Source organism: Amblyomma mixtum, chromosome 1 (assembly GCF_055824585.1).
Source record: "Amblyomma mixtum isolate Tamu chromosome 1, ASM5582458v1, whole genome shotgun sequence".
NCBI classification, from domain to species: Eukaryota; Metazoa; Arthropoda; class Arachnida; order Ixodida; family Ixodidae; genus Amblyomma; species Amblyomma mixtum.
This window is the reverse complement of record NC_143012.1, coordinates 66,431,690-66,450,282: the sequence shown is the minus strand read 5'-3', so window position 1 is coordinate 66,450,282 and position 18,593 is coordinate 66,431,690. Positions and strand designations below refer to the sequence as shown.

Below are 18,593 nucleotides of genomic sequence, written 5' to 3'. Positions count from 1 at the left end.
ATGGAGGTGAAAATCTAGAGGCCCGTGTACTCTGCGATATCAGCGCTCGTTAAAGAAATCCAGGTGGTCGAAATTTTCAAAGCCCTTCACTACGGCGTCCCCATAGCCTTAGTCGCTTTGGGATGTTAAACCAAAATAAACCAAACCAAATCGACCCGACGGAGAGATCAGCAAGGGTCACATGCGCCTTCATAACTGGACTGCAAAATAATGCTGCAAAGTACGCGCTGATTTAACTAGCCGTCGAGGAGTGCGCACTGTAAAACGGAATGTCACTTGCCTCAAAGTTTTGAATTCCAGGAACATTTCCTAGGAATAGTGGGATGGTTGTATTCGAGAAGAACCGTTCTAACTCCTGAACGATTCCGTGACTGTCACTCCGCGAGCCGCCGATGGTCAGGTAGATGTCAATGGTCTGATTGCGGTGAAGGCGTTTGGCAGCGGTCACGAGAGCATTGAGGGCATCATTGACTCGGTTGCTGTCAAACTTGTACTCAGGCCGGCCTAATCCCACGATTGCCACCGAGTAGAAGACCATTGCTGTGCAGTAACGATTGGGGATGGCCTTAAGGCTGTAGTGGAAGCCGTTGCTGGCGTCTCGATTGAAGGTGTACCTGCCGGAGCAAGAAGTGAAAAAGCCTGTTATAGAGAGCCCACAGATCCCAGCCACTACTGCGCAGAAGTTACTGTTGAACACGAATTTATGCTTGCATGTAACCGCAGTTCAAGGTTCACCTATATATATATATATATATATATATATATATATATATATATATATATATATATATATATATATATATATATATATATTGTATTCAGTAGGGGTTCCAATGGCCCAGTTTACTAGTTTAGGTACAGTATTACGACAAACGCGACTGTTCTTTTAACGTTTATTTTGCCAACAGTTTCGGGAATGGTATTCCCTTCGTCAGGGCCCTGACGAAGGGAATACCATTCCCGAAACTGTTGGCAAAATAAACGTTAAAAGAACAGTCGCGTTTGTCGTAATACTGTACCTATACATATATATATATATATATATATATATATATATATATATATATATATATATATATATATATATATATATATATATATTGTAAAGAGGAAGACGCTTAGCAGACGGAGCAACAGAACCGATGCGAGGCAAAAGCATCAACTGTTCCGGGACCGGACCTGCCCTTGCCCGCTCTAACCGGCCTTAACAACCAGTCATCTCTTGCCAATAAAGGCCGCTACAATATATATATATATATATATATATATATATATATATATATATATATATATATATATATATATAGTCACGTTGTAGTGACGGCAGTCCAGCGGTCAGGAAGACACCAGAAATACTTTTAAACGAAGCTCTTTATTTGGGCTGACTTGCGCCCGCAAAAGAACTGACTCACTCGGTGGCGGCGTAAGCAACAAGCGTGCTCGTCAATCGTCGAACTACGAATGTCCGCTGCTCGCGGAATCGCTCAATTGAAAGCCGGCAAGGAAACTTCCAGATAGCAGGACAAGATCATCTACAGTAATCTGGAAAAACCTAGATGCAGCCTTTCATGGCTGCGATCAATCGAGATTAGACTCGTCGCTTCTCGCCTCACGAACAAAAATGATAACAACCCTTTCCTGCAGCCTTGAGCGGGAATGAACAAACACTACAATGATACGTGGCATTACCCCCCTTCCAAAGAAGCATCGTCTTGATGCTTTAAAATGAAATTAAACACGGAGAATGCTTCGAGAACTTAGTGTCCTTTAGCGTTCCTAATAAGGTGTAAGGGCAGCGGTAAAAGCTTCAAGTCTGGCCGTGTCGTCGTCGTCGGTGTTGTCGTAGTTTTTGTCGTCGTATTTGTGGTCGTAGTAGTCGTCGTCGTCGTCGTAGGGATAGTCGCCGTCGTAGGGGTCGTCGTCGTCGTAGGGGTCGTCGTTGTCGTAGGGGTCGTCGTTGTCGTAGGGGTCGTCGTCGTCGTAAGGGTCGTCGTCGTCGTAGGGGGCATGATCTTCTGTTTTCGTCGATGGAGGATCTTAGTTCTTGCGCTCAGAAGCAACCTCACCTCCAGAGGCTGCTTTATTCAGTTTAACCTTCGGGGGCTGGGGAAGCTTCCACGCACTGCGTAGCCTCGGCTAGGAGATACTTAGCGCGGTGACGATGGCGACGGAGAACGCAAAGGCGGCTCGGCGATGGGTATCCTTCCCGACGAAAAAAATCCTCGATTTCGGCTGGTCGCTAGCCGGATCGGGGTCGTGGGGCGTCGTAAGGGAACCCTCGGATGCCCATTCTCCTGTATGGGCAGTACCGGAGAATGTGACCGGCTTCTCCGCAGTGGAAGCATTGTGGTCGGCGCTGGTCGGGTGTTCTCCACTCGACGCATTTCCTCGGCCGTGTACGACGCTCGTAGGACGGGCGAGTTGGTGCGAGAGGGCGGCGCTCCAGCGCAGCTGGCTAAGGGCGATAGGGACTTGGGTCCCGTCGTCGAGGTACAGGACGGCGCACTGCTGCGGCGTAAGTCATGGCTGGAGGCTCCAGAGGCTGCGTGGTAGACTGGAGTCAGGTCTTCCGGCGAATAACTCAAAGGGCTTGCGTCACGACTTGCAGGGGTTGTCCGGTACCTGGAAGGCTACCCAGCACCTCCACCAGATGTCACGTTGTAGTGACGGCAGTCCAGCGGTCAGGAAGACACCAGAAATACGTGCAAACGAAGCTCTTTATTTGGACTGACTTGCGCCCGCAAAAGAACTGACTCACTCGCTGGCGGCGTAAGCAACAAGCGTGCTCGTCAATCGTCGAACTATGAATGTCCGCTGCTCGCGGAATCGCTCAATTTAAAGCCGGCAAGGAAACTTCCAGATAGCAGGACAAGATCATCTACAGTAATCTGGAAAAACCTAGATGCAGCCTTTCATGGCTGCGATCAATCGAGATTAGACTCGTCGCTTCTCGCCTCACGAACAAAAATGATAACAACCCTTTCCTGCAGCCTTGAGCGTGAATGAACAAACACTACAATGATACGTGTCAATATATATGCATGTAGCCGCATTTCAAGTTTCACCTATGTATATATATATATATATATATATATATATATATATATATATATATTGCCACGCGCCTAACGCGCCACGAGAGCCCACCGCCGCTTCGTCGTCGTCTTCGACTCAGCGCGGAGGCCGCGCGGCGCGTTAGGCGCGTGGCAATATATATAGGTTGCGAAAGCGTGAAGTACTAGACTGCTTATGAGAATATATAGCGAAGTATACGCTTCGTTAAAGGAAGAATATTTATTCAACTCGACGTTTCGATCGGAAGACCGATCTTCTTCAGGAGTGATTTTACATTGTGAACGCATCCCCTTTTATAGGGGCGGGCACAGAACAGGCACAGAACAGAACCTGTTCTGTGCCCGCCCCTATAAAAGGGGATGCATTCACAATGTAAAATCACTCCTGAAGAAGATCGGTCTTCCGATCGAAACGTCGAGTTGAATAAATATGTTTCCTTTAACGAAGCGTATACTTCGCTATATATATATATATATATATATATATATATATATCGTAAGGGGGCTAGGTGTTTCAGAAGATAGCGGCAAGGCAGCGATCACAGCAGCTTCGGCGCGACGTCCAGTCAGCTCAGAAAGGCGGTTCACTAAAAACAGGGCTCGCGCACTAGTCACCATCAGCTTTGTCCTCTTCAGCGGTTGCCTGCACTGGGTGCGCGCTGGCATGAAACATTACAACATATTATATATATCAACCGCCGAGGCTAAGATGGAACCCACGTATTTCGGGTCAGCAGCCAGAGCCACCGCGGCGCACATTAATGAACCCCATTTGGTCTAAATTTCCGCAGCTCTTAACTACGGCATCCCTCATCGCCTGAATCGCTTTGGGAAGTGAAACCATATATATATATATATATATATATTATCCAGCACAAAAGGGAAAATCTTGGCACGGTATGTGGTAGTAACAACGTAGACCAGCGTTTGAAACGCTTGAAACAATTTCTTGACGTTTCGACCGTGGAACGGCCTTCGTCAGATGCGACATTCTGACGAAGGCCGTTCCACGGTCAAAACGTCAATAAATTGTTTAAATCGTTTCAAACGTTGGTCGACGTTTTTACTATATATATATATATATATATATATATATATATATATATATATATATATATATATATAGGTTGCGAAAGCGTGAAGTACTAGACTGCTTATAAGAATATATAGCGAAGTATACGCTTCGTTAAAGGAAACATATTTATTCAACTCGACGTTTCGATCGGAAGACCGACCTTCTTCAGGAGAAGGTCGGTCTTCCGATCGAAACGTCGAGTTGAATAAATATGTTTCCCTTAATGAAGCGTATACTTCGCTATATATATATATATATATATATATATATTGTCACCTAGTGGTGACTGGAGTCAGGCGAACAGGAAAACAACGAGGATGTCTTCGAAACGGAACTCTTTATTTGGGCTGACTTGCGCCCGCAAAGAACTGAATCACTCGGCGGCGGCGTAGCAACGAGCGTGCTGGGCGGTCGTCGAACGGAATGCCCGCCGCTGTCAGCCGTGCTCTTTTTAAAGCTGATAGCGAACATTCGAGACAAAGCTTCGGAAGTTACTAGAACATTCTGGCACAAAGTAGAATCGGCTCCGCCTGGATGCAGTCAATCGAGATAAATCGATGCGTGTCCTGCGTCACAAACGAACCGACAAAGCGACGTGACGGCAGCCTTGAAGCCTGAACAAATAACACAACAAACAAACACTACAAAGTTTCGCGGCATTACTCCCCTCTCAAAAAAGCATCGACTCGATGCTTTAGACCATAATGCGGCTATAAACAATCAAAAACGGATTGTGCAAAAATAAATACCGAATGTGGAAACACGGAGTCCTTTATGCATGATAGGGCTTTAGGCGTACGAAGTGGACTACTTCTGGTCGTACGCGGCGTCGCTGGGATGCAGTCATTTGGTCAGGAACGACTTCATAGTCCAATTCACCTAGCCGACGAAGAACCTTGTACGGGCCGAAATAGCGGCGCAAAAGCTTTGCACTCAATCCTCAGTGGCGAATCGGCGTACAAACCCACACTCGGTCTTCTGGCTTGTAATCGGCGTTGCGTCTTCGTAGGTTCTAGCGCGTGGCGTCGGTCCGCTACTGGTCTTTGATCCTCCACCGGGCAAGTCTTCGGGCTTCTGCGCGTTGTAGGTAGGCGGCGATGTCGACGTTATCTTCTTCGGCAACGTTCGGCAGCATGGCGTCCAGCGTGCTTGTGGCCTCTCTGCCATGGACGATCCTAAAAAGAATCATCTGGGTGGTCTCCTTCACAGCGGTGTTGTAGGCGAAGACTACGTAAGGCAAGATGACGTCCCAGGTCTTGTGTTCGGCATCGACGTACATGGCGAGCATATCGGCGATGGATTTGTTGAGGCGCCCGGCCAGTCCGTTGGTCTGCGGGTGGTATGCAGTTGTTCTCCGGTGGCTGGTTTGGTTTTAATGGAGTATGCCTTGCGTCAGTTCCCGTGTGAATGCTGTTCCTCTGTAAATGATGAGCACATCGGGGGCGTCGCTTCGCGTCGCAGTGCGTTTGCCTCGGCGTAGCGGGTCAGGTAGTAGGTCGCTATAATGATCCACTTATTTCCAGATGTTCATAAGGGCCAAGCAAGTCCATGCCGATCTGCTGAAAGGGCCTTGAGGGGATCTCAATGGCGTTCAGAAATCCTGCTGGTCGGGTTGTAGGGGTCTTTCGTCGCTGACATTCTCGGCAGTTTCTCACATAATGTGAGACATCGGCAGACAGTGGGGGCGAGTAATACTTGTCTTGAATGCGGCGGAGGGTGCAACAAAACCCGAGATGTCCAGCTGTCGGCTCGTCGTGTGAGGCCTGAACAAATTCTCCGCGCAGACTTACAGGTACAACAAGGAGGTAGGCTGTCTTGTTCGCTGCAAAGTTCTTCACGAGGACATCGTTCTGAAAACAGAACTAAGGCAATTCTCGCTTGAACGAGGCGGGAGATGAACAAACCTTGCCTTCCAAGCATTCGATGAGGCATTTTATGTCGTGGTCCGAGCGTTGCTGTTGTGCAAGAGAGCTGGAGCTGATGGGTCCCAGGAATGCGCCCCCATCGTAGTCCGGCGGCGGGTCATCTACAGGGGCTAGTGACAGGTAGTCGGCGTCAGTGTGCTTGCGTCCGGACCTGTAAACGACGGTTACATCAAACTCCTGGAGCCGCAGGCTCCATCGAGCGAGGCGGCCGGAGGGGTCCTTCAAACTGGCGAGCCTGCACAGTGCGTGGTGATCGCTGACCACCTTGAACGGTCGTCCGTACAGGTAGGGGCAGAATTTCGAAGTAGCCCAGATGATGGCAAGGCACTCCTTCTCAGTTATCGAATAATTAGCTTCGGCTTTGGACAGGGAATGGCTAGAGTACGCGATGACCTTCTCCACTCCGTCAGGTTTTGGAACGAGGACAGCGCCTAGGCCCACACTACTTGCGTCGGTATGAATTTCAGTCTCGGCGTTTTCATCGAAGCGCACGAGGATCGGTGGGGACTGTAAACGACGCTGAAGTTCCTTGAAGGCTGCCACTTGCGGCGCTTCCCATTTAAATGGCACGTCTTCTTTGTCAGGTGGGTCAGTGGCTCGGGGGTGCGCGAAAAGTTCTTCACAAATCGTCCGAGGAATCTGCGCAAAGCTTTTTTATCAGCCGTTGGTGGAAACATTGCGATAGCAGCTGTTTTCTGCGGGTCTCGCCGTACTCCCTCCTCGCTAACAATGTGGCCTAGAAACAGCAGCTCTATATAGTTAAAGTGGCACTTCTCCGCTGTCAAAGTTAGGCCGGAAAACTTGATTGCGTCTAGTACTGTTCGAAGCCTTTTTAGGTGTCCCTCAAAGTTCGAGGCTAAGACAACGACGTCATCTAAATATACCAGACAAATCTGCTACTTCAGGCCAGCCAGCACTGTGTCCATTACTCGCTGAAATCTGGCTAGCGCGGAACAGAGGCCCAAATTGCATCACCTTGAACTCGAAGAGGCCATCTGGAGTGATTAGTGTGGTCTTCTCGCGATCTCGTTCATCGACCTCAATTTGCCAGAAGCCGCTCTTGAGGTCCATGGATGAGAAATATCTGGCGTTGCAGAGCCGGTCCAGTGTGTCGTCGATGCGAGGGAGGGGGCAGACGTCCTTCTTTGTGATGTTGTTCAAGCGCCGGTAATCAACGCAGAATCGAAGTGCTCCGTCTTTCTTTCTCACTATAGCAACAGGTGCCGCCCATGGGCTCTTTCAAGGCTGAATAACGTCGTCGCGCAGGATTTCTTCCACTCGGTCTCGGAAGGCTTGTCGTTCTCGCGGCGACACTCGGTAGGGGCTCTGGCGGGGGGGTCGGGCGTGCTGGTCGGTTATAATGCGATGCTTGGCAATCGGCGTTTGTCGGATCTTCGGCGATGACGAGAAGCACTCGCTGTAGCTTCAAAGGAGATTGCGGATCCCATCTTGTCTGTTCCGGGGCAAGGCTGGGAGAGCGGGAAGAAGTCTCGTACGTCGGATATTTCGTCGAGGAATGCAATCGTCGTTCCTCTGTTAACGTGCCCGAGGCTTGTCCTCTGCGGAAATGTGCTATGCCCCTTGCGATGCCGATTCCTCGGTCGAGAAGCAACTGCATGTTCCCCTCGATAACGGCTTCAGTGTTATTCGCTTCCGTGGCGCCTACGGTTATGATGACGCTTCAGCGGGGTGGGACACTCACTTGTTCCTCCAGGACACTAAGCGCCACGTGACGTTTTGGAGTTCTCATCGTTGGGATGGCCTCGTCCGTGGAAAATGTGATCATCTTGGATCGCAGGTCGATGACCGCCTCATGCTCATTAAGGAAATCCATGCCCAAGATCACTTCGCGGGAACATTGCCGCATTACTACGAAGGTCGCGGGATAGGTATGTCCTTTGAGAGTCACTCGCGCTGTGCATCGTCCTAATGACGTAATGAGGTGGCCTTCTGCGGTGCGAATTTGTCGGCCGTCCCAAGCGGTCGTTACTTTCCTCAGCTGCGCAGCGAATGATCCATTCATCACCGAATAATCGGTTCCCGTGTCGACTAGAGCGGTGACTTTGCGGCCCTCGATAACCACTTCTAAGTCGGATGTCCTAGCTCTGGAGTTTAACGTCGTCCTCGGCGTCGGGTCACGGCTTCGTCGGATATGTGAATTGTGGGTGGGGCGTATGGTTGAAGCTTTTCCTGACGGCGACGTCGTTTTGAAGGCGGTTCGCGTCGTGGTCGAGGTTGTAGTTGCATCGGGCGTCCGCGTAGTGGGTGCGCCGTCTTCATACGGCATGGTCGCTGTAGGATCTTCGTCGGTTCCTCGGCAAGCAACCTGTCCTCCGCAGGTTGCTTTGTTTAGTTTCCCCTACGTGGGCTAGGGGCCCTTCCTCGGACAGCCGCGGTGTAGCTGCGGCCCGGTGATGCAAATCGTGCGGTGGACGGCGACGGCGAGCCGGAAAGACGGCTTGACGACGTGTACTCCCCTCTGTGCAGGTAGTCGTCGATTTCCCGTGGTCGCTGGCCGGGGAATGGTCGTGGGGCGTCGATGGCGAAACCACGCAGGCGGATGCGTCTGTACGGACAGTAGCGAAGTACAAGACCTGCTTCGCCGCAATGGAAGCACAACGGGCGGTTGTTGGAAGGCCTCCAGGCGTCGCACTTCCTGGGGCTTGGGCGTCGTTCGTAGGCAGGGCGGGCGGGGCAGGGGTCGGCGTTCGGGACAGCTGGTTCACGTCGAAGAGGCGGACTTTGGCTCTCGCGTTCGGGCTGAGGACTGCGTAGTGTAGCGGCGTAGGTTAAGGCTGGAGCTTCAGTTGGAGGCGAAGATGGCGGGGTGCCAAGCGCATGCTGCACTTCTTCAAGTACTATTTCCTCAAGGGTCGCTACTTGAGGCTAGTTGGAAGATGGTAGCAGGCGACGCAGCTCTTCCCGTACAATTTCTGGGATAACATCCCGCAGGCTGCCTCCGAATGCTGTGCCATCCCAGAGGGCAGTCGAGGTCACTTGGGGCAGTCGAGGAAAATGACGCGCTCGTGCTTCCGAGGTTCTCTCTATGGCGGCTGCTTCACTGGTGAATTCCGCGACCGTCTCCGCTGGGTTGCGTGTCAGACCGCCGAAAAGCGCCTCTTTAGCACCACGCATCAGAGCAGCCCGAGCCGTCTCGAAGAAGATCACGCGAAAGCCGCACAATCCGTACTAACCGAAGGCTAAGGGCGAAGCAGCCCTCGTCTCCAGAGGTGTCCACCAGAATTCGGACTGCTACCGGTCCGCACGCGAGCGAAGAAGGACCACTCAATTTCGACTTCAGCCATGGAGACGACATCAGCCCCCATTATTTTACACCATCCCCGACTGCCGTCCACGTTCAACGCTTCACCGGGCGAGGATCCCGAGGAATGGCTGGAACAGTTTGGACGTGTCGCCGTGTTACACAGCTGGGACGACCAGACTAAAATGAGCCTTGTTTACTTAGCCTTGGGAAGGACCAGCGAAAATTTGGTTCGAGAATAACGAAGATTCTTTAGCGACGTGGGAATTATTCAAACGGGAGTTCCTGAAGGCCTTCACGAGCATCATCAGGAAAGAAAGAGCTCAGCTGCTTCTACAGTCACGCATCCAACACCCGAACGAGTCAGTGACCGCATACGTAGAAGATATGAAGCGCCTTTTCGACGAGTCGATCGTCACATGGCGGAGGAGCTGAAGGTGGAGCTTTTGATGCGTGGTGCTAAAGAGGTACTTTTCTGCGGTCTGACCCGCAACCCACCGAAGACGGTCGCGGAGTTCACCAGTGAAGCAGCCGCCATTGAGAGAACCTTGGAAGCACGAGCGCGTCATTTTCCTAGACAGCCCGAAGTGACCTCGACTGCCCTCTCGGATGGCACAGCTTTCGGCGGCAACCTGCGGGATGTTATCCGAGAAATTGTACGGGAAGAGCTGCGTCGCCTGCTACCGTCTTCCAACCAGCCTCAAGTAGCGACCCTTGAGGAAATCGTACGCGAAGAAGTGCAGCATGCGCTTGGCACCCCGCCATCTTTGCCTCCAACTGAAGCTCCACCTTAACCTACACCACTGCACTACGCAGCCCTCAGCCCCAACGCGAAAGGCGAGGTCCGCCTCTTCGACGTGAACCAGCTGTTCCCGAACGCCATCTCCCTGCCCCTACACGCCCAGCCTACGAACGACGCCCAAGCCCCAGGAGGTGCGACGCCTGGAGAACTTCCAACAACCTCCCGTTGTGCTTCCATTGCGGCGAAACCGGTCATATACTTCGCCACTGCCCGTACAGACGCATCGGCCTGCGAGGTTTCGCTATCGACGCCCCACGGCCATCCCCGGCCAGCGATCACGGGAAATCGACAACTACCTGCACAGAGGGAAGTACGAGTCGTCAAGCCGATTTTCCCGCTTGCCGTCGCCGTCCACTAAGTTTTCCATCACCGGGCCGCAACTACGCCGCGGCTGTCCGAGGAAGATCCATTAGCCCACGTCTACCGACGTGGGCTAAGGGATCGACGACTACCTGCACAGAGGGGAGTACGCGTCGACAAGCTGTCTTTCCGGCTCGCCGTCGCCGTCCACCGCACGATTTGCATCACTGGGCCGCAGCTACGCCGCGGCTGTCCGAGGAAGGTCCCCTAGCCCACGTAGGGGAAACTAAAAGCAACTTGTGGAGGTCTGGTTGCTTGCCAAAGAAACGACGAAGATCCTCCACCGACCATGCCGTTTGAAGACGTCGCACCCACTAAGCGGACGCCCCATACAACGACAACCTCGACGACGACGCGAAGCACCTTCAAAACGACGCCGTCGTCAGGAAAAACTTCGACCATACGCCCCGCCCACAATTCACATATCCGACGAAGCCGTGACCCGACGACGAAGACGACGCGCAACGCCAGAGCCAGGACATCCGACTTAGAAGTGGTTATCGACGGCCGGAAAGTCACCGCTCTAGTGGACACAGGAGCCGATTATTCGGTGATGAGCGGACCATTCGGTGCGCAGCTGAGAAAAGTAACGACCGCTTGGAAAAGCCCACAAATTCGCACCGCAGAAGGCCACCTCATTACGTCATTAGGACGGTGCACAGCGCGAGTGACTCTCAAGGGACATACCTATCCCGCGACCTTCGTAGTGATACGGCAAAGTTCCCGCGAAGTGATCTTGGGCACGGATTTCCTTAATGAGCATCAGGCGATCACCCTGATGCTCACATCACACTTTTCACGGACGAGGCCATCACATCGATGAGAACCCCGGAACATCACGTTGCGCTTAGTGTCCTGGAGGAACAAGTGAGTGTCCCACCCCGCTCAATCGTCATCACCGTAGGCGCCACGGAAGCGAATAACACTGAAGCCATTATCGAGGGGAACATGCAGTTGCTTCTCGACCGAGGAATCAGCATCACAAGAGGCATTGAACATTTCCGCAAAGGACAAGCCGAAGTACTCCTGACTAACTTCAGCGAGGAATACCGGCACGTTGACAGAGGAACGACGATTGCATTCCTCGACAAGTATCCGACGTACGAGACTTCTTCGCGCTCTCCGACCCATCCGTACAAGATTCGCCTGACCATGAGAACTCGCCCGCTTTCGACATATACCCAGCCTTGCCCCGGAACAGACAAGACCAGATCCGCAATCTCCTTCGAACCTACAGTGCTTTGAACGTCCGACAAACGCCAATTGCCAAACATCGCATTATAACCGACCAGCACGCCCGACCTCTCCGCCAGAGCCCCTGCCGAGTGTCGCTGCGAGAACGACAAGCCATCCGGTACCAAGTGAAAGAAATGCGGCGCGACTACGTTATTCAGCCTTCAAAGAGCCCCTTGAAGGGCTCTTTGAAGAGAAAGAAAGACGGAGCACTTCGATTCTGCGTTGTTTACCGGCGCTTGAACAACATCACAAATAAGGACGTCTACCCCCTCCCTCGCATCGACGACACACTGGACCGGCTCTGCAACGCCAGATATTTCTCATCGATGGACCTCAAGAGCGGCTACTCGCAAATTGGGGTCGATGAAAGAGATCGCGAGAAGACCGCATTCATCACTCCAGATGTCCTCTTCCAGTTCAAGATGATGCCATTTGGTCTCTTCCGCACCAGCCACATTTCAGCCAGTAATGGATACAGTGGTGGCAGGCCTGAAGGGGCAGATTTGTCTGGCATATTTAGATGACGTCGTTGTCTTCGCCTAGAACTTTGAGAAACACCTAGAAAGGCTTCGAACAGTACTAGACGCAATCAAATCGTCCGGCCTAACTTTGAAAGCAGAGAAGTGCCACTTTGCGTATGGAGAGCTGCTGTTTTTAGGTCACATCGTTAGCAAGGAGGGAGTACGGCCAGGCCCGCAGAAAACCGCTGCTATCGCAATGTTTCCACCACCGGCAGATAAGAAAGCTGTGCGCAGATTCCTCGGACTCTGCGCGTACTACCGACGATTTGTGAAGAACTTTTCGCGCAGCGCCGAGCCACTCATCCCACCTGACAAAGGCAAACGTGCTATTTAAATGGGAAGCGCCGCAAATGGAAGCCTTCAAGGAACTTCAGCGTCGTTTAAAGTCCCCACCGATCCTCGCGCACTTCGATGAAAACGCCGAGACTGAAATTCATACCGACGCAAGTAGTGTGGGCCTAGGCGCTGTCCTCGTTCAGAAAATTGACGGAGTGGAGAAGGTCATCGCGTACGCTAGCCGTTCCGTGTCCAAAGCCGAAGCTAATTATTGGACAACTGAGAAGGAGTGCCTTGCCATCATCTGCGCTACTTAGAAATTCCGCCCCTACCTGTACCGACGACCGTTCAAGGTGGTGAGCGATCACCACGCACTGTGCTGGCTCGCCAGTTTGAAGGACTCCTCCGGCCGCCTCGCTCGATGGAGCCTGCGGCTCCAGGAGTTTGATGTAACGGTCGTTCACAAGTCGCGACGCAAGCACTCTGACGCCGACTGCCTGTCACGAGCCCCTGTAGATGCACCGCCGCCGGATGACGATGAGGACGCCTTCCTGGGACCCATCAGCTCCAGCTCTCTTGCACAACAGCAACGCTCGGACCCCGGCATAAAATTCCTCATCGAGTACTTGGAAGGCAAGGTTTGTTCACCCCCCGCCTCGTTCAAGCGAGGATTGCCTTCGTTCTGTTTACAGAACGATATCCTCGTGAGGAAGAACTTCGCAGCGAACGAAAAAGCCTACCTCCTTGTTGGACCTGTAAGTCTGCGTGGAGAAGTTCTTCAGGCCTCACACGACGAGCCGAGAGCTGGACATCTCGGGTTTTCACGCACCCTCCACCGCATTCAAGACAAGTTTTACTGGCCCCGACTGTCTGCCGATGTCGCACATTATGTGAGTACCTGCCGAGAATGTCAGCGACGAAAGACCCCTCCAACCCGACCAGCAGGATTTCTGAACCCCATTGAACCCCCCTCAAGGCCCGTTCAGCAGATCGGCATGGACTTGCTTGGCCCTTTCCCGAAATCAACGTCTGGAAATAAGTAGATCATTATAGCGACCGAATACCTGACCCGCTACACCGAGGCAAAAGCCCTACCGAACGGAACAGCAGCAGAAGTGGCCAAATTTTTCGTGGAGAACATTCTTCTGCGACACGGCGCCCCCGATGTGCTCATCACTGACAGAGGAACAGCATTCATGGCGGAACTGACGCAAGCCATCCTCCATTACAGCCAAACCAGCCACCGGAGAACAACTGCATACCACCCGCAGACCAACGGACTGACCGAGCGCCTCAACAAAACCTTCGCCGATATGCTCGCCATGTATGTCGATGCCGAACATAAGACCTGGGACGTCATCTTACCTTACGTAGTCTTCGCCTACAACACAGCAGTGCAAGAGACCACGCAGATGACGCCTTTTAGGCTCGTCCATGGCAGAGAGGTCACGACCACGCTGGACGCCATGCTACCGGACGTTACCGAGGATGATAACGTCGACGTCGCCGCCTACCTTCAAGGCGCAGAAGAAGCCCGATGACTTGCCCGATTAACGATCAAAGACCAGCAGCGGACCGACGCCAGACGCTATAACTGACGAAGACGCAACGCGGAATACAAGCCAGGAGACCGAGTGTGGGTTTGGACGCCCATTCGCCGCCGAGGATTGAGTGACAAGCTTTTCCGCCACTATTTCGGCCCGTACAAGGTTCTTCGTCGGCTACGTGAATTAGACTATGAAGTCGTCCCTGATCAAATGAGTGCATCCCAGCGACGCCGCGTTACGACCAGAAGTAGTCCATTCCGTACGCCTAAAGATATATCATGCACGCTTAAGGACGCCGTGTTTCCACTTTCGGTGTTTATTTTTGCACAATCCGTTTTTGATTGTTTATAACCGCATTATGCTCTAAAGCATCGAGTCGATGCTTCTTTGAGAGGGGAGTAATGCCGCGAAACTTTGTAGTGTTTGTTTGTTCTGTTTATTTGTACATGCTCCAAGGCTGCCGTCACGTCGATTTATCGGTTCGTTTGTGACGCAGGACGCGCCTAGATTTATCTCGATTCATCGCATGCAGGCGGAGCCGGTTCTAGTTTCCACCAGAATATTCTAGTAACTTTCCAAGCTTTATCTGAAATGTTCGCTATCAGCTTTTAAAAGAGCACGGCTGACAGCGGCGGGCATTCTTTTCGACGACCGCCGAGCACGCTCGTTGCTACGCCGCCGCCGAGTGATTCAGTTCTTCGCGGGCGCAAGTCAGCCCAAATAAAGAGTTCCGTTTCGAAGACATCCTCGTTGTTTTCCTGTTCGCCTGACTGCAGTCACCACTACGTGACAATATATATATAACACCGTTGAGTGTGCACAAGGAGACACGCACTGGACTATCTTTGTTTAGGGTGCTCATTAAAGCCCCTTCTCAATGTTACTAGATTAGAATGTTACTAGATTAGGCGGGTTATCGGAATCCGCAATCGAGAGATTGATTGCAACTGCAGGATTTTTTGTAGCGAAAGCCACACTACTATAGCTGCGACGCATTTCGTCGTGAGCCTCCGAGTGACCGTGAAACGACCTTGAGATAAGTGTGTTGGTAAGAACAAATAACAGTGTGTTTTCCACTTAGTGAACCACTTGTGGCCTTTAACTGTGACTGAAGTTTGACAAACGACACACATGTCGCCATGAGGCTCCGAATGACCTTGAAACGACCTTGAAATAAGTAGTGGTCGCACATCTGCCTTATCATGTGTTGTCCACCTTGGTGCTGCTCCACTTCATCTTTGACCTTTTAAGTGGTCGGTAGAGGGCGGTAAGAAGCCACGTGGTAATTTCGTGGTGTCACGTGATTCAGTTTACAGTTGTGAAGTCAGGGTATGGGGTGTATCAACCGGAGCTGTGCGCTCTGCTTTGGATACGTTAAAACTCGGTTGAGCAAAGTTGAACCACTTGAATTCCTTTTGCGTCCTCTGTAGACAGCAGTGGCGTTGTACCAGGCTCAAACAGCTTCTCATCGTCCACTCACGCAGGAGTGATTTCACGGCTGGGCATCTTTATTTGCCGCTGCATTTCAGAGAATGTGAGCTATAATCCACATCATGTTCGGCAGCAAACTAAGCACATTTCATGCTGGTAAGCCAACGGCGAATAGGCTTAAAATTAATGCTCATTTTCCCGCACTCATGCCGTGTCCAAATGAGACGCTTTGGTCCGAGACTTCCGGCGGTGCAAATAACTTCTCAATGATCGTTTCAGTCAAGAGTTTCATCAGGGAGGGCTTTGGATGCGTGGTTTAACGTCCCGAAGTTTCATGCATAAAGTTTCTTGACTTTTTTCAACATAGCCACCAATGACAAAGCACATGGACAGACACACTCCTAAAAGCTGTCGCTGAAAGATCACACTTCCTGAAAGTTTCGAATCGTTGTGCGCTGGTTTCAGATATAAAAATAGCAAAACACTGAGGCACCGTATGAGTATCGGGCGTTTGCAATATCGAACGAATATTGCGTCATTAGCCATATTCACTATATCGGGTAAACATTTTTCGTTATATCCGGATATCTACTTTTTTCACGCCAACGTATACATCGTAAAAGGACAAATAGCTTGACACCACTTAGAATGTCCTACGTCCATTGGTTTGGCCACAATGGACGTTTGAAGTTTCAAGAAGTACGGTTTGCGGAACCAAAGGTCGTACGTGCCAATTCCTATGATAAGCTACACTTTTATTCGACTAGTAATATTATGATCCTAATGCTGTGAACCATATGAAACTACTCCAAAGATCCTATGCCAATTAGGTGGTCCACAGTGTGTGTACCAGCCCTCCGCGGTGGCTCAGTTGTTGCTGCGCTCAGCTGCTGGCCCGAAAGACTTGGCTTCGATCCCGGCCGCGGCGGCTGAATTTCGATGGAGGCGAAATTCTTGAGGCCCGTGTACTGTGCGATGTCAGTGCACGTTAAGAACCCCAGGTGGTCGAAATTTCCGGAGCCCTTCACTACGGCGTCCCTCATAGCCTGAGTTGCTTCGGGACGTTAAACATCAATAAACCAAGTGTGTGTACCAATACCACCCACTGGTCCCTCTTGAGTGGTCTTGCGTTGCAGTAGTCTTAGTGCACCTGCCAAAATTTTTTTACCAAAAGTTACATTGGCCATGAACTTGAAATTTCGCTGTGGCGGTGCTCCGAGGAGGCACAGAAACCGACCTTGAGCCGTTGCCTAGCAACCGCCGCAGCTGGCGGACGCCGCGCGCTCGCCGCGCCATCTGGCAAGACGTCACACCACGTGCCTTGCCGCGGAGCCGCCGCCGTTTTGTATGACGTCACACCGCTTGCCCCCGTCGTTGCGCTCGCCTCCGCTCGCTTTGCCAGCTGTGCCGCATGCCTGCTTTCGCTGCGTATATCCTGCCATAGCCGAGCTAAGCCACTCCTAATTTTTCAGGAACTTCTGGTCCGTACCAAAAGTTTAAAACGGCGCTTATGATACCACCAAACACACCGAATCGCTTGCGAGCAACTCTTGTCGATATAGAAGCGAGAAATGAGAAAACAAGCCGTCGCGCCCACTCGTTCCCGCTCTTGGGTATGTGCGGCAAGCGGTTGCAGCCTTCAAAACGTTCTGTGCGCAACACGCACCAAGCGGGCGAAGAGAGGCGAGGTGGAAACTGAGGACGCACAGGAGTTTGTCGTTACTTTCAGAATCAAGGGGTTTGGTTTTAGTGTGACCTAACGCAGCACACCACAAAAGTGCCCGAACAAGTTAAGTGTCCTGAAGGCGAATGCACTCATTGGCATCAAGTTGAACGAAACACGTTACTCTGTAAACTGCCTCAGGTGTGCCTCGAGTTCATTTTCCGCACTGATCCCAGGGTAGCTTTCTCCTGTGCTGCTTTCGGATTGTTTTCACCTTAACGACTACTTAGCGCCGTTCGGAGGCTGCGCCTGAACAGAATTGAAACGCTTCCGCAAAACCAGTGCGCCCCTCTGAAGTTGGCAATCCCATTAAGACAGAGACCAAATCCAGGCGGCATGCAAAGACGCGAGTATTCTGCGGCATGTCAGGGCACACAAAATAATCCGAGACGGTCATAAAGAAATAATCAGGATTCCTCTACCAAGGATTTTCTTGTGGCCTGACTTTAAATCCCATGCACTTCCCTATTGTCAATACACAGGCGATGTTGAGGTGTGCCTCTCCACAACATCTGCTCTCCTCATATCTGGCCACTCACTTGGTATCGCCCGAAGCGCACTAGGTGGTTTAGGTTGGCCTACCATCGCACGTCTTGCACAAGAGCGTTTCTACATCGTATGATCATTTGATATATGATAAGTGGTCACTCGTGTCATTCATCCCGGAATCCGCCCAGAATCGCGCGGTGCGTTTCTTATATTGAGATTAGTGTAACCACTCTAGTATTGTGTCACTAATATCTCAAGCTAACCTTTCTTGCCTTCGAATCTCGCCGAACGATGAATAGACTTTGCCTTTATAATAAATTCTAAAAATTATAACCTGAGAACTTCCGTTATATCCCCAGCCAACCATCATTCATGCCGTATTAGCCACCCGAGATTCGCGCATCCACCACGTGCATCCACCTCTGCCCGTTATTCATTCTTCAGGTTAATTGGCAGAGTGTAGAACTTACAAACGGAAACTGCGCCCCATAATGGCCCTGGCCGCTTAGAGGCATCATTCCAAGAAGTAATAACTTAACACTGATGCAAGCCCGCCTCTGATGTCATGGCCTCGAAGCAGAAACAGAGTGCAGTTATACGCCGCGGACTAAATAAAACACTAGTGACAATTCGCGCAGCAAAACAGGAAAGAGGCCGATGAGTCAGGGTCGTTTACTTACATGGCATCGACAACGCAGATGACCTGCCTGTACTGGGGCTTATTTGTGCTGGAGGTGGTAGCGGGGGGCTCGGGCGGCATTGTTAAACTTTCAGATGAAACACCCACATATTCGCATTTAGGAATTCCCATCTCGTCCTCGTTGTAAGCGTCTTCCTGCAGTGCGAAAATTGATGCACCAACAATAAGCACA

The 18,593-nt window shown here is 51.4% G+C and overlaps 1 protein-coding gene across 1 annotated transcript in view; it reads right to left on the bottom strand.

Moving 5' to 3' along the window:
- Window positions 1–232: 232 nt before the first annotated feature.
- LOC149366578 (uncharacterized) overlaps window positions 233–18,593 on the bottom strand; it is a 38,175-nt gene continuing 19,814 nt past the window's right edge. Inside the window, exons 6-7 of the mRNA XM_089571365.1 lie at window positions 18,402–18,556; window positions 233–614 (exon numbers count right to left, since the gene is read on the bottom strand). Of these exons, the coding sequence (XP_089427491.1) occupies window positions 233–614; window positions 18,402–18,556 (537 nt within the window). The remainder of the gene's footprint in view (window positions 615–18,401; window positions 18,557–18,593) is intronic.